The 27,996-nt window shown below is 38.1% G+C and overlaps 1 protein-coding gene across 5 annotated transcripts; it reads right to left on the bottom strand.

The window, feature by feature from the left end:
• Positions 1–5: 5 nt before the first annotated feature.
• On the bottom strand, positions 6–27,791 carry G3BP1 (G3BP stress granule assembly factor 1). Of its 5 annotated transcripts, none has more exons than XM_043913352.1 (12): positions 27,551–27,791; positions 15,420–15,532; positions 13,033–13,114; positions 12,404–12,577; positions 9,347–9,437; positions 8,467–8,560; positions 7,287–7,488; positions 5,935–6,036; positions 5,324–5,435; positions 4,980–5,108; positions 4,112–4,221; positions 6–1,098 (listed from the first exon to the last, which is right to left on the bottom strand). In XM_043913352.1, the coding sequence occupies exons 2-12, from the start codon at positions 15,512–15,514 to the stop codon at positions 892–894; spliced, it is 1,398 nt and encodes a 465-aa protein (XP_043769287.1). In that variant the 5' UTR covers positions 15,515–15,532; positions 27,551–27,791; the 3' UTR covers positions 6–891. The 5 variants fall into 5 exon arrangements, with proteins under 5 accessions (XP_043769287.1, XP_043769288.1, XP_043769286.1 ...); XM_043913353.1 differs by lacking the exon at positions 27,551–27,791 and adding an exon at positions 27,164–27,292; XM_043913351.1 differs by lacking the exon at positions 27,551–27,791 and adding an exon at positions 26,869–27,073.
• Positions 27,792–27,996: the final 205 nt, after the last annotated feature.

Raw genomic sequence — 27,996 nt, 5'->3', positions numbered from 1 at the left:
ACAAATCTAGGGGTCTTTCTTTTATTATTTTCTTGAAACAATTGCCAAGACTGGAATCAAAGATAAATAGAAGGCACAACAGTTTTGCTCTGGTTTTGTGTTACTTAGATTTGGAAATTTTTTTTGTTCTTTTTTCTTTTTTTACAAATACAAATTAAACATGAAAAAAACTCTACTTTCAAAAAAAATCTAACAGTTCAAGAAAAGCTTATCAGTTACATTCTAGACATTTAAACCTATCTCACAATTTAAATTCCAATGTCAAAAACAGTAGATTTTGAAACTGTTTTGTGATCATTTTTTAAAAGAAAACTCTACTAACACCTTTTATTCAGTTTTTAACCACATCAACGAGAATCAAAATTGTCAATTTTTCCAATGGCAATTTCTCCACACCAGAAGATAGTCATGACTCTCAAAGAAGAAAACAATTTGGATTTCTCTGGTCTTCAAAATGTTTATCAAATCCTGTAATTCTCACAGGCTTTTGAAACACATAGAAAGTAAGTAAGAAATAGTCCAATGAATGAAACATACCAAATGTCAGTAAGAAGCAAGACACATTCCTTTAGGGAAACTGTTAAAAAAAAAAAATCCAGTCTGTATATGCAAATAAAGCAAAGAAATTCAGTCAGTCTGTTTTTTTCTTCTTTAAAAATCCATTTTTCCTAAAATATCATTCCACAAAATTGGAAGTGAAGGACTAAAAGGTGGGAGGCAGGGGAGAGAAGGAGCACACACCATTAACACAAAAAGTAAAATTGTACAAACTTAAGCAGTTTATAATAGACTAGGATCATATTCCAAGATACCAAGGTTGGTTGAAGAAATTCATCATTCTGTGGGAGCGAGCTAGTTTGTACTGCTGCCTGAAGACTGGTGAAGAGCAATTCACTGCCTTGGAGCAATGCTCCTGCCCACTCCAAATCCTGGTTTCTGCACCATGCCTCCACGGGGTGGGCCTCTCATACCACCACCCAGCCCACCTCGAGGACCTCCAGGTCCCCGCAGGCGGTTATCTCGGCGGTCCCCTTCACGGGCGGCTCGAGTCTTCTTTTCTTCCACATTCAGACGGACCTCTCCTCTGAACATGATGGGCTGTAAGAATCAAGGTGAACAGATTTATAGAGGGCTTATGAACTACTCTCAAAAGAGTAGCAAAAGAGCTTATGAGCTAGCTCTCAAAGATAATAGAAAGCTAAAAAAAAAAACAAAACAAAGAACCAGCAGCTTACAAATCAGCTATCTTCTCACAGTTCACTTTTTGTCTCAAACTCAGAACATATAATTTTTCCATTAACAGATACATGAAGCGATCAGGTATTCAAGTTAGTTCAAAAGTTAAAAAGTCCACTTGTGCACAGCAGTACAAGTAACTCTTATAAAAGAAAGTAAACCTTACCTTCTCATAGAATTATGTAAGTGGAATATAAATAAAAATTGCCACCTTCTCCAGGGATTGGGAGACTTACAGCAAAATCCCATCATCATGTAATGTGGAAAGATTTTGCTGCACATGTTGCTTTTTTTGCTGCACATGTTTACGCAAAGCACACATACATCTCAAAACCATGAATTTCATTTCAATATAACCTTAAGAAAATGCGATTTGCCTTAACAGAATTTGGGAAAATATTAAAATAACAATACCAGATCTTAGCGCAGGGGAAAAAAGTATAGGGTCTTCGTTTTTGCCAAAAGAACTATAGTAAACAAAGCGTTACTCAAGATTTCAATGAACTCAATTTATGTTCCTTGCTGGCACTCTGTGGTTTTCTAACGGAAGTATTTTTTTAAAATACCTAACAGTACTTACTATGCAGAAGTGTTCTTCACTTTTATTATCTCTTTTAATCTTCACAACAACCCTTTAAGGGTTATTATCACAACTATTTTATATAGACCAACAAGCTGGTACTAGGGAGGTTAAAGAATGCGTACTGCACAGGTCACAAGCCTAGTGAGTGACAGAAGAGCAATGTAAACCCAGGCATCCTGACAGGAAAGTAGAAGCACTCAACTACACAGCATGGACAGACACCAGGCATATTCTACAAGCTCTTTCTGTACACAAAAAACTGCTGAAGGGAATAAGGTAAACTTCTACCCAGACAGTGAGGTGAGGGTAAGTGTTAGTTGCTCAGTCATGTCCAACTCGTTTCTTGCTCAGTTATGTCCGACTCTTTGAAAGCCCACAGACTGTAGCCCGCCAGGCTCCTCTGTCCATGAAATTCTCCAGGGAAGAACACTGGAGTGGGTTGCCATTCCCTTCTCCAGGGGATCTTCCAGACCCAGGGATCAAACCTGGATCTTCCACATTGAGGTAGTTAGTTTTTTACTGTCTGAGCCACCTAAAGCAAGCTACATTTGAAGCTCCCAAAGTACACAGACATGATCTGAAAGTGCATGTGAGGAAACCTGCACAGGGGCTGGGCAGGGAAGCCTCTTTTGGGCTCTGATTCTAATTTAAATTTTATATTCTGATTAAACATATATTTGTACATATATAAATATCTTAACACATCCAATATTACAAACATTGTATACATACTTTATATATACACTATATAAATCATACACATTAATATGAAGTGCTATTCCTGGCAATGTTCTACATACAATGAGAAAAACAGAAGTATTTTAAGCCTGAAAGATAAGAGGTTATGACTGCAGATATTTTAAAAGGTAGTTATAGAAGACATCTCTAAGGAGGTATCAAAAGGATAGAAGCAATCTGAATGAAAAAAGGTAGCAGACATACACCCCTTTCTGAGGAACTTTACCTCAACAATTCTTATGCCTAAAGATACCACAACTCACCCACATGCCATCAATGAAACACCAAAGTCCTCCTCTTGGATAATTAACTGGGAAGCAAACAGGTCTGACCTTGTTTGGCCCCACTGGGATTATCACACCACTGAAGAAAATACAAATTCAAGGCTGCACCAAAAAGTGTGACCACTGAACTACCACATGCTTAATGGTGAATTTACAACAAAGCCTACAGGACATTTCTGGGTTCAGTATTCCTGTGTCCTGGGTGAGATAAGCCATTATTTTCTCCACATTTCTCAGTGTTTTGCAGGAAATGCTTCACAAAAATAGTGGTCAACAGTTTGATAGATAATGCACATTTCCAGATGAAGGCTAACTTATAATCACAACATTAAACTTTGTAGTATATCCACTAACATTCTGGAGAACATCAGACATTCTGGAGAACCACTGGGAAATAATGATCTGCACCATTTCTAACTAACATGGTTAACAAAATGTGTAAGCTTTAACTGGCAGAGACTCAAAATAGACTAGCGGTTGCCAGGGGTTGGGGAGAGAGGATATGGGGAGAGACTGCTTAATGGGTAAGGGATTTACTCTTGATGAAACTTTGCAACTAGACAGGTAATGGTTGCACAACAACGTGTATTAAATGTCACTGGATTGTACCCTTTAAAATGTTTAATTTTGTTATGTGAATTTCACCTCAATTGAAAAAAAGTGAGGTCTTAAAACTCCCACATCCATCTCAGTAAATTAACAGTATTTATATCTTTGTTCTTCTCTACAACGACTACTACTACAGAGCTTTTTTGCTAATGAAAGTTGTGGGGGAAGGAAAGGACTCTATAAGGACACAGAGACAAGACTCCAATTCTACAAATTTCTCTACTATTGGAGAAGGTAGACTGACTCCAAACCCAGATAAGTTAAAGAACAAAAGGAGACGCTCCTTGTAGTTATACCCCAAACAGTTACACAGGAAAACTGCAAGTATAGCTGGTAAACAAACTGATTCTAAGTTCTTAGCTAAAAGTAACATAGTGCTTCATTCATCTCTTACAACGAATAAAGGAACTGCATAAATCTCAGTGTACTGGTAACCACAATTATTTCACTCTCCATCACACAACTTAGGCAAAAACTATTTATATGACAGTTTTGTTTTGCTAAGCTCCCAGGCAGTTCTTTTAACAATGGTTAAACATGATGAAAAATATTACCCAGACAGGTTGGAATAAATTGCACTTTACATGTAAGACAGTTTTAAGGATGGATGAATACATTAAGATAAAGATTAAAAAAAAAAAACAAGATAAAAATTGCTTACCCTGTTGCTAAGCACCTTCTGAACAGGCTCAGAATCATCAAACACAACGAACCCAAAATTGGGTAATTTCCCACCACTGTTAATACGCAGTTCCACCACATTCCCATAATCTGCAAGTGAAACACAGATTCTCAAATAAGTTAGAACATTTTTTAAAAATATTACATGCACATTGTCCACCAACAGCCACTAGGCACACGTGGCTATAGGGAATGTGAACTGTGGCTAGGGCCAACACACACAGAGGATTTCAAAGACTTCCAATAGGATCATGGAAAATATCTCATGTTTATATATATTCAAATGATGTCTTAGACACTCTGGGTTAAGTGAAATACTAATTTAATTTTAAAGTGTAACTACAGGGTGATCTAGTGGTTAAGAATCTGCCTGTCAGTGCAGGGGACATGGGTTTAATCCCTAGTCCAGGAAGATCCCACAAGCCGCAGAGCAGCTAAGCCTGCGTGCCACAGCTACTGAAGCCCGAGCACTCTAGAGCTGGTGCTCCCCGACAAGCCACTGCAAAGAAGCTCGTGCACCACGACTAGACAAAGCCCAAGTGCAGCAACAAAGACCCAGTGCAGTCACATAAATAAATATATCTTAAAAATAAAAAATAAAGTGTTACTAGAAAACTTAAAATTACATATGTGGCTCATCTCTATTTCTATTGGACAGCAGATGAATCTAGTGTTTAAAACTCAACAACATGGAGTGGGAGGGCGGTTCAAGAGGGAGGGTACTTATGTATACTAGGGGTGATTCACATTGCTGTATGGCAGAAACCAACGCAACAATGTAAAGCAATTATCTTCCAATTAAAGCTAAATCTTAAAAAAAGATGAAAAAAAAAACCTTAATAACCTACTTTGAAAAAAGTCTTTAAGCTCTGACTTGTCCACCTCATGAGGCAGGTTGCCAATGAAGAGCTGGTGACTGTCAGGGTGTCTCACAATTCTTCGGGGTTCCACATCGCCTTGCTCACCAGCCTCACGGACTGAAGAGGAAACAAAAACAGCAAGGAATGAGAAAGAAGACACCTTGCAGTAACTGTTCCATTCAACAGTTTTCTCTCTACCCCTAAACACAGATAATTCAATTCACTTTGCAATGTATTTTTAAGTCTAAGTACCCACAAATATCAACTGCCCTCCCAAAACAAGCTCTCATCCTCAACATGCCCAGCGTAGAGAAGCCCTTCTGAGCTCTCACCTGGTCTGGGTCCCCTCTGGGGAGGAACATTTATTCGCTGTTCTCGCACCCTCTGATCCCTCTGAGGCCTCTGAAGTGGAATCTGAGATTCAGGCTTAGACTCCGGGCGAGGCTGAAAAATGTATGCATCAACTTTGGCATAAAAACAAAGCAAGCTTACCTTTTTTTCCCTTTTTAAGTGTTCTAACTAACAATAAGGTTTAAAACTAGAAAATGACAATTCTTGAGTTCTCTCGCTGCCCCCTCCAAAAACCCCAAACAAAAATAAAAACACATTAAAAATCACCTTGTACCCTTTCTCCTCTGCCTTATGTGTTGCTGTTTAGTTGCCAAGTCGCGTCCGACTCTTTCAAGACCCCATGGACTGTAGCCTGCCAGGCTCCTCTGTCCATGGAATTCTCCAGGCAAGAATACTGGAGTGGATGGCCATTCCCTTCTCCAGGGTATCTTCCCGACCCAGGGATCGAACCTGTGTCTCCTGCACTGGCAGGCAGATTCTTTATCACTGCGCCACCAGGGAACCCTGTCTTATCTATTAAACCTCTGTAAATTCACATTACGTGAAAATATAAGTAAATTTGCCTAATATGCAAATTTAATTATAAACTCACCTGTGAAGCTGGTACTTTAACAACATGTGGGGGTATCCCAGTAACTGGAACAGCTCCACTGGGTGGAAGGTTCTTACTGGTCACAGATGCCCAAGAAAAGGTCTAAGGGAACAACACCATGAGTTGTTATGATACTTGGCAAAACAATATAAAAGTTGTAGGCTTTTGATTTCTTGTACATTATATATGCATCACATTCTCAAGAGGCAAGACAGTTTATAAGTAACTTGAGATTCCTTTGCCCCATCACTTAAAATTTAGTACTAAAAATTCCTTAGGACTTATCAAGCATCAGCAAAATATGAGCAGCTACTTCCACTCAATTTTAAGTTTGTGAATCCAAGAAAATTCTCCCTCCAAAGCCAGCTCTTCCTCTTTTGATTTTCTCACTCTACAATCCAATTATACCACCTTTAGAATTTTCTTGAATTATTTCAATCAGTACCAAAATCACCAGATCTTATTTACCTCTTATCACTTCATCTTCACTGCCATGACCCTAATCCAGGATGTCATTACCTCTCTCCAGGACTACTACAGTTAAACCACCTAACTTGTCATCTACTCTCACTCCAGTAAACGTAATTTTCCACCTGCAAGCTACAGTCATGTCACCATTTCTCTTTACTACTCACCTACAAGCTGCCACACACCTATTTTATACAGACCAGCAAACTACAAACCGGGGAGGTTACTAAGAGTTCCCATACATAGAATAATGCTCAGAACAATTTCAAGCCACTTGAAATAACTCTTAGACAAATAACAATTTAAGAACACTGGCCGCATAAATACAGCACTAAAACATACTCCTTCACAAAGCATCAGCTGTAAAGGTTCTGTGAATTCAGCCAGTAACATCCTGGTGTGACTCATGAGAGGTAATGAAAAGCCTCAAACTTTTGAAATCAGTTATTTTAATTAGAACATATTACAATTTGTTTCTACTTCTACTGTAAAGTTGTCCTCAATTAGATTTCACAGAAAAGGGCAGGAAAAGTCTGCTGTGCCATGTTATTTTTTTGAAGATTCACTATCATTTTTTTGTGCAACAAGCACATAGTAACATGCAATTTGAATGTAATATTAAAAAGAGGGTTTGTTGATACGGCAACAATATAGCACCCAAAACTTCTTGTCTGAAAGTATTCAAATTTCCTTAGAGGAGGGAAAAAAAACTACTTTTGACTTTATAAAGCATATGCATCTTATCTGAGGTATGGCTCAATACGGAAGAAATTCCCCAAAGGAATACAAAAATGCAGCTACAAAAGTCAACCTAGCAACAAAAAAGGAAAAGAGATTTTTCACAACAGAAAGAAGCAGAATAAAACTGAAGACATGCTGCATACTCTCAAGTCCTCCTGCGCTGTCTGGGCTATGTCTGCTGGTGCTGGAGAAGAACTCTTCTGAACATCCTCAGGAGCAGTTTCTTCCAATACTGGCTCAGACTTTTCCTCCTGGACTTCAGATACAGGTTCCTGCTCTGGTTCTGGTTCCGGTTCAGGCTCTGGTTCAGCAACAGGTTCTTCTAAATGTTCTTCTAAGTCATTGCTTTCACAGTAAAATTTGAGAAATATCATTCTGCTTCCATTGATTTAGCAAGAAATTCCTATAGAGACCTGAAACTAAAAATAGCTCCCTCCTCCCCACAAATATCTACAAATTATGTATTTGAGTATTAAAACATGAGAACTTTTCAGAAAAGCCCTTGATGAGCAAATCAGATTTGCTAGATTCTGATTAAGTAAATGCATCAAGTATATCAAAAGGAACTAAACCATTGTTTCTCAAAATCTCAATATATCACAATTTACCTATCACATACCACAAAACTCTAATAGGTGGTGGGCAGAGGGGAAAGGGAGCTGTTTAATAGGTATGGTTTCAATTTTGTAAGATAAAAAGTTCTAGATATCTGTTGCACAACTGTGTGCATATACTTCACACTACTACATAGTACACTTGAAAATGGTTAAAATGTCATGTGGTTTTTACAACCAAAACATTTTCTCATGCTAAAAACACGTAAGGAATTTTGGAGGGGGAAAAAAAAAATCAGCTGTAATTCAAAGTAGTTTTTAAACTTTCACATAAGTCATAGGAACAGTCTTTTAAAACTGCATATGCTTTCCCCCTGAACTTCTAATTTGGTAGGCTTGTGGTAGGATAACGAATCTTCATTTTCAACCAGCAACCCAGGTGAGTAAAGTCAGTCCTATCACACCTTCTAGTTCTCTCAAAGCACTTAATGCTTATGTATTAACACTTGATAAATCCCAAATCTATTTCCACTTATGGTGAAGAAAAAAACTGAACAAAAAACGACTTATGGATACTATTTAAGTAGGTATCAGAGTGCAATCTATATTAAACATGCTTTATATATTTATGCTAAACACCAAAAGCAAAACCTTTCTTCTGGGAAATTATCACTGAGATAATTCTGAGCATTATGGCTGCCCTCCAGCAAACAGGCCTACACAACTCGTTTCCATGCAGCTCTGGACAGACGAACAAAGTTTTCCTTACCTGACAGTTTGATCATAAAAAGTTCCAGAATCATCAGGTACCACCTCAGGTGTCTGCTGTCTTTCTTCAGGTTCCTCTACTTCTTCTTCAGATTCTAAATGAGAAAAGAAATTTAACATCTTTGTGTTCACTTAATTCACAAACATATTCATTTTCACAATGTTCATCATGACAAAAAAAGGCAATGATATAAGTACATACACATAAAAAGATATAGAAAATAGGGCAACTGGATAAAATCATGGTACAGGATTTAAGGACAGAATTAAGGCTATTTTAATGTCTGGATTACAAGTATGGAATCTGAGGTAATCCAACAAATGGTTCTACCACCTAACTAGCTATATGACATCAGGCAAATGACTCCTATGCCCTAGTTTATTAAATGGGAACAACAGTACATAATGTACTTATCTGTAAGGTTGTTGTATTACAGCCTTAAATAAATACAAAGTACTTAGAGTTCTCAGTCATATAGAAAACACTAAAATACAGTCTCTCTCCAGAGCAATGGGCAGGTGTATTTGCTGACCATTCTAAGGTTTCAATTCCTTAATTAGGGTTCCACTCTAGTAACACTCCACTGCAGTGGAGGTACCATCTAAATTTCTGCAGAGTCCTACGCAAACTGTGACCAAGATGCTACTACTGCTGCCATAACTTGTCTACTAACTTAAAACTTCGATGTGTCCCATCAGTACCAGTGGCGTAGACTTAAGCGGTTGGCCTCAAGGTTAAAATCACCAAGATTTCTTATATCTTAACAATTAAAAGTCACTAATGAAAAATACAGAGAATTACGAAACCATTCAAGAAACTTACACTCTCTTCAAGTCAAACTGATGCCATCCAAAAAAAAAAATTTAGACAAGTAACTTACCCTCCTGAGGTTCAGTGATAAAGCCACCAAAGACTTCATCTTGGTATCTGAAGATATCGTTGTGAACATAGAACTTATTTGCAACAGAGCCCTGTAATGCCAACAAAGTTTCATTTATCAGCAGACTTTTAAAACTCCAAATTACCCTACACAAAATTACCCTGGCCATTAGTTCTCAACTAATGGTGATATTGCCCATCCCAAGAGACATTTGGCAACTTCTGGAGACAGTTTTCCCACTGGGGAGCAGAACTGACAGTTACTGAGTGGAGGGCAGGGATGTCGCTAAGCATCCTACATTGCACAGGATAGCCCTGACAACAAAATTATCCAGGCTCAAATTTTAGAGTCAAGGTGGAAAAGATCCTTGCTCTACCCTCAAATAGATTAAAATCTCCAAGATTTTAAGACTTAACATGTTTCTTAAGAAGCACTCATATATACCGAGTGCTTAAAATACCACCCGATGAATATCTAAAAATTGACCAATTATTTAAGATGCCAAAGCCCAAATCTCAAATCACTTCTTGAAAAATAAATACGTATTACCAACTGCGTATTTTAAAATCCCCTAAATCTGTATCTATAAATACTGACACAAGCACTCAAATGTGGTATAGCTAAAAAGGTTTGCCTACCCTAGATATAAGACACACTTATGTTGAAATCTAACTATGTCATTTACTAGTCATTCAATTTCTAAGACTGTTTCGTCACCTGTAAAATGAGGGATACTAACTCATACTAGAGTTTTGATTATTAAATGAGACAGTTTATGAAACAATCCATTATACTTAGGTAATATTGAAATCTTCCTCTTTAAAGATAATAAGTAAATTTATGATACTTATTAATATCCCATGATTTCTTGCATATTTAAGTCAATCAACAATTTTAACACTACAGATAATCTAAGCCTTTTCAAGAAATCATGACTAAACTGACTTCATATGATTTTTCAAACAAACTGAGTTATTTTATATTTAAACAGTAAAACGACAGGGATTTTAGATTCACTGTCCTTCAACAGAAAATTATCTTAAGGGTAATGCTATAGAAAACTTTCAGCCAGCAAGTCATCATAGCCCCTTCCACATGCTCACACAGATCAGACAGGATTCCTAACTTTGCTCATTCTGGACCAGGCGAGAAGACACTTCAAATGCACTTAATCAACATAAATCTGTGGTCCTTTCATGATAACATGAAAACTAAAAAAAAAAAAAAACAAAAAACAAAAAACCAGGATTCCTTGAAGAAACAACTGATTCCAGAACCGGGGTGGAGACTGGAGCAGGGAAAATGCAAGGTGATCCTGAAACCTCCTGTGCCATGAAGTGCCCTGTTCCCAAAAAACCCCATCAAACAAAAAAACCAGACCCACTCAAAACGGTTCACACTTAGCAGATCTGGGACATTTTAGAAATCAATAAAAGTTATTAAATCTATTAAACAAAGATTCCATGATAGATAGGAGAAAAGGTAAAGTTACTTACAGGAGAATGCCAACGAATAGACAAAAAAAAAATTTAGATGATCACCATTTGTACCCATCAGAGTAGCAGCTGATTCTGGCAAGAATTAATGAATGCTTAAAACTAATACCTAAAAAGTTTGATGAAAAACGTAAGTACATGCACAGTCTCAAAAAAGCCCACAAGGAATCAATCCCCTGGTGGTACAGTGGATAAGAACCCATCGGGCCAATGCAGGTCTGGGAACATTCCACAAGCCTTGGAGCAACTAAGCCCATGAGCCACAACTACTGAAGCTCACACACCAAGAGCCTGTGTTCCACAAGAGAAGCCACTGTAATAGAGTAGCCCCAGGAGGCCACCAGGTAGAGAAAGCAACAAAGACCCAGCGCAGCCAAAAATAAAATAAATAAAAAAGAAGCACGCATAATTTACATACTGATGAGAAAAGCAAAAACATTAACTTTACATGTCAGCCTGGTAACCATCACCTTAACTAAGTAATACTAATAATAGGACTGCTAATTGCTACTGCTAAGGGTCGCAAGAACACTGGAGTGGGTTGCCATTTCCTTCTCCAATGCATAAAAGTGAAAAGTGAAAGTGAAGTCGCTCAGTCATGTCTGACTCTTTGCAACCCCATGGACTGCAGCCCACCAGGCTCCTCCGTCCATGGGATTTTCCAGGCAAAAGTGCTGGAGTCGGGTGCCATTGCCTTCTCCGAATAATAGGACTAAATGATATCAAATGCTGAAAGACACGTATAATCTAAAACTAATATGGAAATACCAGACAATTTAAACTGACACATTCTACATGGTAACTTGATTGTCCTCTTTAAAAATGTCTACATCTTGATAAACAAAAGATTAATGAATTACCGCAGATTAAAGGAGCCTAAAAAGACATAACAGCTAAACAAAATGTGTCATAATGAGCTGAATCTTGGATAAGGGAAAAAAAATACTATTCTTTGTATTACTGGAACAGTAACTGAAATTTAAATATGGAATATAGATGGATAATTTATTTGGCTGTGCCAGGTCTTAGCTGCGGCACATGGATCTAGTTCCCTGCTGCTTAGTCACTCAGCCGTGTCTGCCTTTTCGACCCTATGGATTGTAGCCCGCCAGGCTCCTCTGCCCATGGAATTCTCCAGGCAAGAATACTGGAGTGGGATGCCACATCCTTCTCCAGGGGATCTTCAGGAATCAAACTTGGGCTCCCTACACTGGGAGCGAGGGGAAGTCTTAGTGACCAGACCACCAGGAAGTCCCGTAAATACCTCCTGACTTTGATTAAGTGAAATGCTCATTCTTAAGAAATGTTCACTTCAGCATCTGAAGATGACTAGCCACAATGTCTCCAACTTACTTTTCAAACAGTGTAGAATTAAAACTGACAGGTATATAGAAAAAGAACTATATAAAAAACAATTATAAATGTGTGGGCAAATGTGGCTCTAGGTAAGAGAACATGTAGGAGTCACTACTGTACTATTTCTTCAACTTTTCTGTAAATTGAAAGTTTCAAACATTAAGTTTTTACGACATGTACGAATTTTTGTATCTTTTTTTCATACCTCAGGAGCAAGGACAAAGGTCTGCATGAATCTCCTCAAAGCCTGGTTGTTATTAGAGAGCAAGCCCATCACCTGGACCACCACACCATCATTCAGAGTAGCATGAGCATCGACATGGCGGATCTTAGTGTGGCAATTGGTGAAGTTCTGTGACATCACTTTCCTATGGATTTCCTAAGGAATCAAGGCAAGAGATAAGGCAGAATCTCCAAGAATAACAAAAAACTTTCTAACACAACAAAGAGCATTTATCTGTGTACATCTGAATTACAAACTACAGAGACCTCACTATAATTTGTCTTAGTATACTATATTTCCAGTGACACCCTGACTTTTTTAAATTGTCTTCAATTAACATACCTAAAAACGTTTACAATAGGTGATCTCCATGATAAAACCATTTATCTTCAAACATAAAAAAACTTCAGAGTATATCACACCAAATGAACAAAAAAATTTTCAATGACTGATAAATCAAGTAGTTAACTGAATATCTAAATTTCTAAACAGCAGTTAACAATTTTGATTTTCAAATATCAACAAACATTAAGCATGTATCCACCTCAATTCTATTGGTTATTTCCTAGCTGATCAACATCCTACATAAAGCTTGTTATGCTTATGCTTACTTTCTGTCCATAGACGGCATCTGCTGGCTTTCCATTTGAATCCAATCCCCCATGGACATAAGAAGAGTTCTTTCCATAAAACCTGTAAAACAGAAAGATACTTGTCATCTTGAAGCACCGTAAGACCAGGTATTTATTGTTCATGTTTGAACCCATCTGCTTCACTAGTACATTCTTGGAGGCATGAACGTGTTTTCTTTTTCATCTTTGTATGCACTCACCCCCTACATTCATAACATTTGCTTAATGGGCATGAATTTGGTCAAGGAATTTTACAAGTCAAAAGTTCCAGGTCTCAGGAAAGGATGGTGTTGGAAGGGATCTTGTAGTGCACCTCAGGAAGGCCACTTAACACACAAGTTCCTGTTTTCACTCATGGAGAAGAGACGTAGTCTTGAGATAGATAAGGAGATCTATGGACTTCCCTGGTGGCTCAGAGGTAAAGAATCCACCTGCCAATGCAGGAGACTCAGGTTCGATCCCTCAGTGGGAAAGGTCCCCTGGAGAAGGAAATGGCAACCCACTCTAGCATTCTTGGCTGGAGAATTCCATGGACAGAGGAGCCTGGTAGGCTACAATCCAAGGGGTCGCAAGAGCTGGACAAGACTAAATAGCTATTCTCTCTAGTCTTGGAGAGTCCTTTTCTCCTATCTGAGAATGCATGTGATGAATTCCCATTAAAACCCAGTAACTCAGGCAGAAGGGTTTAAGAAGTTCCATTTTTGTTGATGCATTAGGAGCTTCAGACTTAATTCTCCATACCTTTAATTCACCTATCTCTTCAACTGTTTTGTTTTCATTACAACAATACTGAATTAGGAAGGTGCCAACTTCTGCCCTACCCTGCCAACACAAACACACACACATGCAATGCCCTAACTCGGGGATAATCACTATTAGGATTTCTTGGCACCTGTACTCCAGACAAACAATCATTCACAAACGAGCCCATATTTTTCTCTATCCTGATTGTTTCCCCCCTGCTCTCCAAAAAAGGACAGATCTGGGCCCTTCAGTTCAGTTGCTCAGTCCTGTCCGACTCTTTGCGACCCCATGAATCACAGCACGTCAGGCCTCCCTGTCCATAGGGATACCCAAACTACCTTTCAACTTTTCAAGTTACTAAAAGGCTCCACATCAGCAGTCACTTAGTTCACTGCTGGCTAATCCACTTTTCATTGTATCTAAAATGTACCTCAGAGATTAAGTGTGAAAAAATACATGTGTTAGAATCAATAAGTAACAGTGACAAGAAATATATTTGGTTAGTTTGTTTCAACTCCTACTCCATTTTAAATTCTAAATGTATCTAACTACTAAAAGGAAAGAATACAATTGACCAAAAAATAACAAAAAGGGGGATATGTATGGTTTACAGACTTATTCTATCACTCAATAGTCCTGTGAATACCAGCAAATTTTTAAGCCCTTGGTGTCTTTACCCATGAAATGAAGTTAATTATTCCACAAGGCCTTACACTAAGAGCTTCTTTTTTTTTTTTTTCAAAGATCAACAAAGGTACAGGAGAAAAAATAGTTCTGTTCCAACAAATATACATACATTTTAAAATTTCTAAAAAGTATTCTAATAATTCCACATAAATAAGAGTTTTCTATAATGCAGCATTGTTTATAGGAGGAAATATCGTTAACTTATATATTCATCATTAGTGGAGTAACAACAATTTTTTAGAAAATAAAAATTCTATGGGTATTAAAATTAATATGATACATGTACTATCCTTGTAAGATAACATATTATCAAGCTAAAACACAGCATAGTAAAAATATTTGCATCTACACAGAAAAATTAGCATTGTTTTTCTAAAGACTCCCATGTTTATTTCATACATGTTTTAATTTACAACAAACAAATCATTTCCACAAAAAACATACATCCTTATTTTTTTAAAGCATATTAACAGAAATATGTCAGAACAGGGAACAGTCTTGTATCTTCAATACATTCATAACTAAATAATTCACAGTTCACCAAAAGAGAAAAATAAGCAAAAAAAAAAAAAATCAGAAGTACAAATATATTTATATTTCAAGCATTATTTTCCTGATAATGTATAGGAAACTTTGTCCAGTTTTCAAATATTTACATATTCTACTATTATGTAATTTGAATACCCATCACTTTTTGGTAGTTACAAAGCATTTTTATGCAACAACCCTAGACAGCACATAATGAATCAGAGAATCTTTTTTTTTTTTTTTCAACTGAAGGTTAACTACAATATTGTGTTGGTTTCTGCAATTTATCAATATGAATCAGCCATAGGTATACATATGTCTCCTCCCTCTTGAGGGAATAAGAGCATCTTAAATACTCACATACTAAAACACGCATTAGGTGATACTCAGGGAAAAAAAAATTTTACCTGTGTAGCATGTCTGGGGCCTGGTTCAACAGTGTGTAATACTGTCTCACAAATTCCCGCCCGACCAGCAGGGGACTAGGCTTCTCCATAACCATTGCTTTGGTCAATTCAACCTGGAAAAAAATAAAATAAAATATTTTCTACCTGATAGATCAAGTATAAGGGGAGAAAGGAGCAGGGGAGAAGACTGAATCATTTAGCTGAGACTGACTCACAGACCAAAAAGATCACTTCAGCAATTCCTGGGTTTTAAAAGGAATAAACATTATAAGAAACAAAGCAAACCCACACAGACCAGTGAGATTTTATACATTCAAATTTACTGTAATCAGACAAATGCTATGGGGGAAAAAAATCCTATGAAGAATTAACTCATTATCCCCAATATTCAATTTTTATAAACTGAACATAACAACATCAAAGGTACATATTTTCAACATGCATTCCAACTTTCCCAAGCTAGTAAACTCAATTAAGAGGGTTCCACTGGGGGCGGGGTGAGGGGGGGGGGGAGTGTTCCACCTGTAATATTACAACATATTACCGTGGCAGTATTAGGTTCAAGTGCGACAATACAGCTTTGACAATACAGATACACAATATCACATTTTTAGTTAAACTAAATCAGAAATTTTTACTACCTTAAAAAAATTCTAAATTGCTTAGTTTATTTTATAACAAGATCAAAAAATGAAAACAAGCAAAAAGTAACAAGCAAGATGTTTTTATTCAACAAAATAATGCCTGCCATCTCAAAATTAAGACTTAAAGTGAGTGTGCTGGAATATTTAAAAAGGCACCTGGCACATAGTAAGTTTTCAAACACTGTCACTTACTACTTTTAAAAACCCTTTCAAAGTATTTGGCATGAGATCACCCAATTTTTCATTTGAGGAGATAAAATCACCCTGAACTTTATAAACATAAAGGCAAAGAGAGGTATGTAAAATTAACTATAGCATAAAGATGAAATGAGAAATTGCATCACAATTTTCTTAAAAGAATGGGCAAAATGGATTGAGTTTGATTCTTGCACAAGCAGGATGTAGAGATGTTTATCCTTCACTAGTCCATGACTGCATTATTCTTAAATTACCTGTACCATTTATTACTTGTTTCACCAAACTCTAAGAAACTACACTAATAACATCAATCTAATTGTATCCTTTGACACTAAGTAGTTTCATTAAAATTTCTAAATAATACTTTATCAAATATTGCTTACCACATTCAATCTTCTCATGCAAAATGATGAAAATACTTCAGGTTACAATATCAAAGGTTAAGAAAAACTTACAGACCACATCTACAACTTCTCCTTTCCCTTTGAGATTATCTAGATAATTCAAATTAAAACAAAACAAGCCTATCAGCTTGATTACACCATTATCATCAATGTTGTATCTCAGGTCACTCCATAAAGCCAAGAAAGGGTAACATACTGATATTTATATAGCAAATTGATCTTTACTTCATTTGTGATTTTTTTTCCTTTGTTATGATTCTGCAGCTTCTCATAAAAATCTGTATTATTCACCAAGTTTCTTACTAGTTTGACAGTTTATAGGATTGAGTATCTTGCAAACTAGGGTCTCAATTAGCATTTTTAAATGTTTCAAATAGATGACACTTTATTTTAGGATTACCTCATATAGCCTTGCAGACTCCCAAGGATTATATTCACACTACAAGCACTATATGGTTCCATTAAATTGGAAACTCCAGCTCAAGTCTCTCCTTTAAGCCCATCTATAACAAATATCAACCAATCAGCTCAAGGGAAATGGTAGCAGTACTTAAAATAATACTTCTGTCAATTGTATCTCAATAATTGAGGGAAAAAGGGGAAAAAAACAGTATTTGAAAAGTAATTGTATCTCAATAATTGAGAAAAAAAAGTAACAGAATACACACAGTATTTTAGTGATAAGAAACTATACTGCAAAAAAAAAAAAAAAGAAACTATACTGCTTCAATGCTTTTAAAAAAAAGGGGACTGATTCTTAAAATAGCCAATGGCTTCAAGAATTCTACCTAAGTCATGGTCAGATAAAAAGAACATTTGCAAGAAGGCTGCAAGCTTCCTTTAAGAGTTAAGTTTCTTAAGGGACCATTTCTTATATAACTTTCTAGCTCCAAAACTGTTTCTGACACACTCAGGAATAAAAAGCTTTCTTTCATTCATCATTTTCATCACAAAAGAGGTTTATCTTTTTTTGTTGTTGTTGTTAGAATTTTAAACAAGCAAAGCAGATTTTTGATCATCCATTTGTCAGGCTGAACCGTCAAGGTTTTCCAGAATTCAGATTATGACAGCAGGTACATATTTTTTTTCCCAATGATTAAGAAAAGGCCAAAGAGAAAACTAAGCAAAGGTGCTTAGGGAAAAAAAAAAATTTAAGTTGTCTGAGAGGGAACAGACTGGGAAGGACCTGACGGGAACTGCCTGGGGTGAGAGGACTCACATTTGAGTGATGACTTATTGTATAAAACTAAAAAACTTTTCAAATTGAACCTTTAAATTCTATAATTTTGTGGTTTGTAAATTATGCCTCAAAAATTTAAATAAAAATGCTTTCACATGAAAAAAAAAATTTTGACATGATAAACTGTTTTAGAGTAATTAAGAATACTGAACACCCAACAGCACCAGTTGACTACAAAATGTTTGGGGAAGTTCTTCAGTAATCTAAGACCATATTCCGTAAGTTTTGTGAATAATATCAGCATTTCCAGTAAAAAAACAAACTGTAGGACTTCCCTGGTGGTAAAGAGGCTAAGAATCTGCCTGCCAATATGGGGGATGCAGGGTCGATCCCTGATCCAGGGAGATTCCACATCTTGAGAAGCAACTAAGCCCGTGAGGCCCGAGTACTGGTCCCACACTCCAGAGACTGCGAGCAACAACTACTGAGCCTGCGTGCACTAGTGCCTGTGCTCCACAACAAGAAAAACCACTGCAACTACAGAAAGCTCACATGCAGCAAGAAGACCCAGCCCAACTAAAAAGAAAACTTTGGCATTTGAACCCAAAAGATTTAGTCTATATGAGACTCAATCAATTCTCATCAGAAATTTGGTAAATTAGCTCTCTGAAATCTCCATCTTCATTTCTGGCCCAAACATAAACCAGAAGCTATGAGGAATATGTTAACATCATACCTCCTGAGAATAAAGTTCTCACCCTGGTTCATAAAGGGTGAAATAAAGGGAAAGGGAAGAAATCACTCACTTCCATTCAAGTTTACATTCCACTAATTTTATATACAACTTTGTAATGTTGTGACTGTCATAATATGCCAAAAGGGGCATGGGGACAAGAAAAACATATTTTAAAAATTATATTTTCTCTTACTTTTTCAAGAAATACTTTAAGGTACCAGGTTAGAGAAAAGGGAATTACAGAACAGTTCTTGCTCTAAAGAAGTAAAGGAAAATGTGGCCACTTAGAAATACTTAAAGAAGCAAAAATAGAAAATAATACCTTCAGTTTACCAGCTCAAACTGAACTGATAAATCTAGGACCAGTAAGATATAACAAGTGAACTTTGAAACGGAGTGCTCTATTTTAAAACAGTGAATGAGTACTTCAGATGCAGCAAAAGGAAACCCTCATATTTTCTTTGACCAGTTCTCCCAAGGCAAAATTTTAACACCCTCCACTACTGTATTCCTGAGCTAGTAACAATTTCTCTAATGCCTCTCAGTTCTTTCATCTCTAAAATTAAAGTCATAACTGCAGGAACTTAGTGTTTGGTAGTAAGCACTTAATATTAACTGTTACAATATATATGTTACAATTTAATGATATTGTAACTATTAACTGTAACAAAAGAAAACATTTCTACATTCCACCATTTTCTATCACCCAGAAGACTATTTCCTTAACCATTTTGCTAGCAAAATAAAAACAGGATTATCTCCTGCAAGAATAAGAATTTCTGTCCAGAGTACCCTTGGACTACAAAAACCCAAGCACCTAATATAAAACTATATTTCATTGAACTTCTAGGTTAACTTGATGACAACAGTGTTCGACTCATGAATGCCACATAGGAAGACTCGCCTGTATGCCCACAGATTGTAACTGGTCCAATTAAACTATAAAACCAAATCAAGTGCATGTCTTAGTATCTTAACTTTTAAAACATGCATCGTGAAGATAAAATAATTTTTGTATGTTTACACTATGTTACATATAAAAGTTTCTACTCTTTAAAAAATATAAACAAAGCATCATGTATATTTTTGCTCAGTGGCTCAGTCATGCCCAACTCTTTGCCACCCCATGGACTGTATCCATGGACTACAGCCTGCCAGGCTCCTCTATGCACGGGATTTTCCTGGCAAGAATACTGGAGTGGGTTGCCATTTCCTACTCCAGGGGATGTTCCCAATCCAGGGATCCAACCTGTGCCTCCTGCACTGGAAGGCAGATTCTGGGAAGCCCCAAGATAGTCACATAGGCACTTAAAAGATTAAAAAATGATACAATTGATAACTACACCAGTTTAACTGGAGTGAATTTGAGAATTCCTGGCAAACTATGATATAAATTCACCCTATTTATAGCAGTCATATAAAGTCAGTATGAACTAGATCTCAGAAACACAGTCACTTGCCAAATATGTACTTATATGATAGCCCTGAAATGTTTAAGTGTATTCAGTATATGTAAAACAGTACATTGTTCAGATAACAGGTAAATATATTTTTAAAATAGTCTGGATGTAAAAATAGACAAATAGACCCACCAAACAGAATAAAGAAATATACTCACACATAAATAGACAACTGATTTCCAAAAGGGCAGACAATTCAGTAGAAAAAGGGTATTCTTTTCAACAAATGGTGCTGAAACAACTGCATATCCATATACACAGAGAACCTCAATTCAAGCCTCACAGTATATTAAAATTTAACTTAATAGTTTTAGATGAAACCTAAAACTATAAAACTTCTAAAAAGAATCTTAATGACCTTGGGTCATTTTTGGATATAACAAAAATGTATTCTATAATCAGACAGATTGATAATGTGAACTCCCATCAAAATTAAAACCTTTCAGGGACTTCTTTGGAGGTCCAGTGGTTAAGACTCACTGCTTCCAATGCAGGGGGTGCAGGTCTGATCCCTGGTCAGGAAACTAGGATTTTGTACACTGGGTGATGTGGCCAAAAAAGTTTTCACTTTGCAAGAGAGACTATCAAGGGAATGAAAAGGCAAAGGCTTGCAGTTAATATCTGGAAAGCAACTTGTATCCAGAATATAAAGAACTCTGAAAACTGAATAACCCCATAAAAAATTAGTGTAAGACCTAGAGACAATTCATCAAAGAAATTATGAAAAATACTGAACATCAATACCACCGGTAATTAAAGAAATGCAAAATAAAACCACAGGAAAGTACCACTGACACATCTGTCAGAGTGACAACTTCAAAGGCTGAGTATACAGTGCTGCAGAAAAGGAAACGGCAACCCACTCCAGTGTTCTTGCCTGGAGAATCCCAGGGACAGAAGAGCCTGGTGGGCTGCGGTCTACGCGGTCACACAGAGTTGGACACAACTGAAGCGACTTAGCAGCAGCAGTAGCATGCAGTGCCGGCCAGGATATGGAGGAAAAGGAGCACTCAAACACTGCTGGCAGGAATGTCAAACAGCACAACCACTTTGGAAAGTTAGGCAGTTTCTTAAGAAGTTCTGTTTTTAACAGCCAAAAGCTGGAAACAAACCAATTTCCACCAGCAGGTGAATGGATAAACAAATTGTGGTATACTTACAGAACAGGACAGTCAATACTAGTCAGCAATTTAAAAAAAAAAAACACATATTGTATGATTCCATATAATAATTCTAGAAAGTATAAACTGATCTTCAGTGACAGAAAGCAGGTAAGAGATCCCTGGGGGCAGAGGAGGAGGGGGAGTGGACAAGAGAGAGAGAATGCAAAGGATCATGAGCAACTTTGGGGGATGATCGCTATTTTCATTGCAGTCTTGACTGTGGTGATGGTTTCATGGATATAAACAATGCCAAAAGCTATCAGATTCTACACTTGAAGTATGTGCAGTTTATTGTATGTCAATCATACCTCAATAAAGCTATTTTTTAACTCACTAATGTAACAGCTTGGAAAGACAAAAGGTTGTCTCACAAGGAGAGAGCAAAATGGGAACCTATACATGAAAATAAGCAAATTTAAAAGAGTGATGCAAAATATTAACTGTCAATTCTGAGACAGAGACATTTAAGGGATTCTTTTACTCTATTGTAATAACTATCAAAAACACTAAGGACAAATAAAGTGAGGGTTTCTGTCTACTAACGTAAGTGTACTAAACTGTTGTAAAGTTTGCTGCAAGGCTGTGCTATGTATTCAAACACGTGAAATCTGCCTTAACTATAAGAAATAAAAATGCTTTCCAGGAACAAGAGAAACTACTGCAGAAACCAAGCTGCTCTAGCTCACAGCAAGAGCAGCATAACCATTACTGAACCTACTACTGTTTAAGCTATTTTCCAAACTCCTCACATTTACCACCTGTTACCCGCCTTCAAAGTTCTTCCTGACAACTCCTTGGAGAAATGGGACAGGCAAAAATACAAGGTGAGTCTGAAGTACCTGATAAAGGAAATGCTTTAAAAAAAAAAATAGGCTAACATCAAAAGGACAGAAGTCAAAACTAGAACAACTGAAGCAATAAAGTAATAAGTAGAAGAGCAAAAATAAGGTAGAATAACACTGGATTACAACCCCAAAGAATAACTAAAAATCTAAAAATTAATGGGTAAAGTGTTTAAAAAATGGGAAAATGAAGTTCTTAAAAGAACTAGATCCCACATGCTGTAATGAAGAGTTCACAGAGCCACAACTACAGATCCTGTGTAAAGACCCTGCACAGCCAAATAAGTAATTTTTTAAAATGAGAAAAGACACCTTTCTTACAAAAGAATTTTAAATGTAGAAAACACAAGGGAAATACAGAATCACCATGAGAACACCTCAAGAGCTGCAGGCAACATCTACTAATAAATGAAAAAATTTAGCAGGGAAACTAAAGAAACAGAGTATCTACTTAATTTCCAAGTGCTTTTCCCCCAAAATGTTCAGTTACCTACAGTGGTAGCTTTAATACATGTTCGCAAATTCTAAGGCTCTCCTTCCTTAGCGACTAGCTTCTAATGAAAATAATGCAAAGGAAAGAAATACTACCTGGTAGCCACCACATTATCAAGTGATCAAGGTTAAAGCCAACCAGCAACGATATTATGTGCCCCAGGACGTGGTGAGAGGGCTAAATCACCTCTGTGGCATTTCCCCCAAGATCTATAACCTTAGTCTACCTAACACCAAGTACACTCAAATGGAGATCAAGTGTCAAGGTCATTAAACATAAAGAAAATATAACAAACTGGCACAGATCAGAGGAGCAAAACCAAGGAGACTGGAGGACTAACTGCAATGTGGTATCTTGGACTGGATTCTGAAACAGAAAAAAGGACATGAGTAGAAAAACTAAGGAAATACAAATAAGGTCAGTCCTTTAGTTAACAGGACTTTATCAATGTCAATTTCTTACTTTCGATAAATGCATCACGATTAGGTATGATGTTAAAAAGCAAGATGAGTGAAGGGTATACAAGACATGTCTGCATTGCAACTCTCCTGTAAATCTAAAATTCCCTCAAAAACAAGTTTCCCCAAGAGAAAATAACTTAAGAATTGGGAAACTTAATTCACTAACTTTTCTTGGTTTTTAATATCCCTCCCCCAATTCAGCAATAAAACCCAGTCAACTAGATTTACAATTAAGCAAAAATCTGGCCTAAGATGAAAAAATACTTTTATAATACTTCGTCTATGAAATTCCTTAAACATGAATTTCCTATGCTTTAGATCTCATAAGGTATAGGTGGATGTATGCCAGGAGTAAGCTTAAGATAGTTGATACACATGGGGTATACTTGAGGCAAGTTAAAAACAAAAACCTAGAAAGGCAGATGCCACTGATGCCTTCCAAGATTCTAAAACCTTGAAAATTTTTTGAATAAGGAAATATATGTAGCACATATCTACTAGGTACACCACAGCTTTACAAAATACTTTAAGACAATTACTTGGGTTACAGCGCTCTAGGTCTTATAAGCAAAAACATGAGAACACCTAAAATGTGTGAAAGAACTTCAAAAATACATAAAGGGTTATACAAATAAGCAATGATGTTGCCACAGAGCCACTTAAGGATGACATTCCTACCAAGTCAAAGTGTGTCCCATGCAGAAGCCAGTTTTTTCTATGAACCATCTCTAGTATTTGCTTTTTATTAATTATCTGAAATACATCACACAGGCTAAACAGCTAAGCAATATGACATTAGAGACTGGCCAGTGGTCAGAAGTGGAAATCTATCACTTGATGTCATCTAAAGCCTTGATTTTATTTACAAAGGCCACAGTCTTCAAGAGAACTTTTAATTACTTTCTGCTTTGTAAAGCTCCCTCTTCCCACTCTTCATGTGCAAATTTTTCCTAACTCTTCACCCTCTTCACCTAATTGGGTTTGCAATTAAGTTTTCCCAAAGCCAGATAGCATGAATAAGGATACTAAAAAAATAAACAGAATACTGATTTTTGAGATTTAAAAACATAAATGCAGTTGTTCACCACAGAGTGATCAACTACAAGTGACTACAGTTGCTGAACCTCAATAACTCCATGGCTGGAAGGACAGTATTGTACTAAATGTCCTATAGCTGTTAAAAACTGACTAGCCAGAGGTGGGGGAAAAAAGCTTTTCTTACCTACCTACTTTAACAATCATCTTCCTTTTTAAAATCAGAAAAAACCTTGCCAAGGCAGTCTCAAAGCACAATTAAATGAATACACAATGCATACTTGAATTTTGAAATATTTTAAAAAACAAATCTAGCTGCAAAATGTTGAGATATCAAGTGAGTAATGTTATAAACTGGCAAAAAGAAAAATAGGTTTAGGTCACACAAGCAGGCTTTATACCAAATTTCATCTTTTAACACTGTCCCATCCATCTTAAGTATATATCAGTTCACAAACCTATAAAAATTTAAAACTAACCTCTGCCCTTTGCTTTCTAGGCAAAGTACTAAAACAAATTATTAAAAATGTAAATTACCAAAACCTGCTGCGAAGTAGGTCACCAAGAAACATCAAATCTAATGCTCCCTTAACAGACTGTCAGCTGAGAACAGCAAACTTGAGTTAAGTAAAAGAACAAAGAACTACCTACTTTTCTACCACTTAGAAGAGGTACAAAAGCTTACACTCAAAGGATTTAACAACAAAAGTAATCTCTAGTTTGGATGGGAGACTGGAAGGCAGACAAGTCTGATATTATCACAATTTGCTTCAATTAATTTGCTCCAGATAAATGAAAGCACAAGTCATCAACCAGGCTACCAATCTGTGAAATACATTTTCATATTCCTACCCAACTGGAACCCATTTGTCTGAAGTCAAGAAATTTTTTAAAATATCTAAAGAGGAAACTAGCAAAAATTTCCCTCATTTAATGCACAAACTTTCATTCTGATATTTACCTCAAGTAACAATTAGTGGACTCAAATTAACAGTTTCAATGTTGGTTATTAGTGTTTCAACGTTTGATAACTTAAAATGTTACTAGTTAACTGGTATCTAAATGCAGGTAACTGTAATGGTTACAAGAAGGCAGGTTCTGGAACTTCCCTGGTGGTCCAGTGGCTAGGACTCCAAGATCCCAATGCAGGGGGCCCAGGTTGACTACCTGGTCAGGGAACTAGATCCCACATGCCTCAACCAAGACCCAGTACAGGCAAATTTTTTTTTAATATATAAATTTTTAAAAAAAGAAGGCAAGTTTCAAAGAAAACAATGTTCTACTCCAAGCTATCTGCCATTCACAAAAACACCAACAAAGGTTAGGAGCCTATTCATAAGATATTTTGATCCTGTCTTTACTGCTACTTTCGGTTAAGAAATAAGGAAATTACTGGGTAAATGGAAACACAAAAGTGTTTCAAAGCTTTTTAATTTACTTATAAAGATGTGAATCACGTGTTCCCTCTAGCAAGGGCTTCCCTAGGGGCTCAGACAGTAAAGAATCTGTCTGAATGCAGGAGACCTGGGTTTGATCCTTGGGTTGGGAAGATCCCCTGGAGAAGGGAAAGGCTACCAATCCAATTTTCTGGCCTGGAGAATTCCATGGACAGAAGAGCCTGGCAGGCTACAGTCCATGGGGTCGCAAAGAGTCAGACATGACTGAGCGACTTTCACTTCACTTAGCAGCAAAAAAAATTCTTATATAAAGGTCAATTCTAAAAAGTGTCTGCACACACGAAATAGATTTTAAAGAGAGAAAAAAATGTTGACAGTCATTTCAATCAAAATTAATTCGGAAGAGTTAGCTCCAAAACTCATTGCAGTTTTAGCTCAAGTAGAGACATTTGTGATGCGAAGTAATGATTCAGACCTGAATATTTATTATTCAGGAATATTTATTATTTCATTAAGCCAAGGAATAAACTAGCTTTGAAAAATCTCAAATGTAACTCTAATAGAAAAATTTACACGCAAGTTTCTGAAGGTGTCTTCTACCTTTGCATATAACAGGAGCATCTACAGAATACCAAATAAATGTATGAAGACAAAAGCTTTTCATCCATAGAAGTTCCCAACTGCCAGAAGGGTAAGATTCCCAACACCTCAATCACCCCTAATTCATCCAGCTTAGGCTCCACAGAGGGTCAAGCCTGTGGGCACCAAGCTTTCCACTCCAATTTCAAAATTTCACTTACACATGCTGGCCAGACCTGAACCTCATCGCTCTGCAACCTCATTTTTTTCAACTACATAAAACGAGGAAGTTAATCTTGTGGAAGGTCTTTCTCAAAACCTTGCTCCAATTAAAAAATGGAGGGAAAAAAAGGTTCAAGATCTAACATCAGAGCCTAACTTCCTGCTGGCGGTAACTTCCCATCAACAGGCTGTAAGGATCGAATCCGAGAAGGAACACTGTTCAGGATCACCTGGACGTATTGATTTTATTCTACACTTTCCCCAGAAGCTTTTAGGGCAGCAAACCTGTAGGAAGATGGGCAGAAAGGAACCCTTTCTTACCCTTTGTCATAATCCCACGGCCAACCCTCTTCTCCCTGGAAGCCCGCAAGTGGCCCAAGTACAAATAAATGCCTCTGCAGTCGGTCTTCCGAGGCTGCGGTTGTCTCCAGGGGCTAGAGAGAGCTCTGGGGGCAAAGATGCCCTGGGCCGCACAGAGCGCTGGAACAAAGAATGAAGCAGGTTCGGGGACGAGGAGTCAGGAGGCCTGGATTCAAACAAATACCTGCCCCTTATGGCCTGTGTGCCTCTGACCGTGTCACTCCACCTCTGGGCCTTCAAGTCGGCTGTAAAAATAGGAAAATCACCGTACCTACCTCATCGGGGCATTTCAGGAGTAAAAGAGAAACACACAAGTTGCTCCGCACAGTGCCTGGCACACAGTGAGGGCTTAGAAAAATGTTAGTTATTATCATCACTCAATACGCCTGAACTCGCTGCCCACCCTTTACTCCCTGTAAAGAAAATCGAAAACCTAGGAGCAGCATTTCGGCTTCCAGTGTCGAGAAATTCTCACCTCTCTTTCGTGCCTCACCTCCCCCTCCCCTCCCCCTCACCCCACCACCATCAAAGAAAAGCCTCCTGTGGTCTAGGTTAAGCTGGAGCCCCCACCAAAGGAGGAAGGCCTCGGCTGGCGCGCGGGGAAAGCGAGCGGGAAAAGCTGACGAGCCGGCCGCGCGGGGCCCCAGGCCCCCGAGATCACCCTGGGGCCCGGGCGGCGGCCGCGGCTCGCTCTCGCCCCGCGTGGCCGTTGGGCGCGGCACGCGCACGCGGCGGACGCGGACACGGCCACGCGCGCCGGGCCGGTGGGGGCGGGGGGCGGAGAGTCGCCGCGCGCCCGTGCGCCCGCCGCGCGCGCCTGCGGCCGTTGGGGCGGGAGGGGGGGGTGACGGTGGGCGCGCCTGGCGCGGTCGCCGTTCGGGCTTCTCCTCCCTCCCATCAGAGCCCCAGTTAGTCCTCGTCCTGGGGCCACCCAGCCCCGCCCACGCTCAGGCTTACCTGCACGGCTGAGCGGGAGAGGAACAAGCTCTGCTCCACGGCACGACAGAAGGTAAAAAAAACCCCTCACGCAACTGCGTCCGCACACACGCGTGCTCCGTCGCCGGGCTATATAACGGTGACACAGCCTAACTTGTTGCGGCCAGGTCGGCCAGGCTGGTGGCCAATCCCGACTGCGTCCTCTGGGCTCTTCGAGCAGCAATTGGGTACTGACTCAGGATGAAGGCGTGGCTCTTGATTGGCTTTAACTCATGCCTATGAGACTGTGAAGAGCTCGTTTCCCTAGTAACGAATTGGCACTGATAGAGGCCAATAAGTGAAGGGTACGGTGGGAAGGAGGGCGGGAACTTCTTTGATCGATGTCTAGGGTAGCCAATAAATGCGTGGGGCCGCTCCCATTCGTTAAAATGTCTTCCCCTGGGCGGAGATCAGGTCTCCCTTAAGGA

The sequence above is a fragment of the Cervus elaphus genome, chromosome 9 (genome assembly GCF_910594005.1).
Source record: "Cervus elaphus chromosome 9, mCerEla1.1, whole genome shotgun sequence".
NCBI lineage: Eukaryota > Metazoa > Chordata > Mammalia > Artiodactyla > Cervidae > Cervus > Cervus elaphus.
This window is presented reverse-complemented; position numbering and strand designations above follow the sequence as displayed.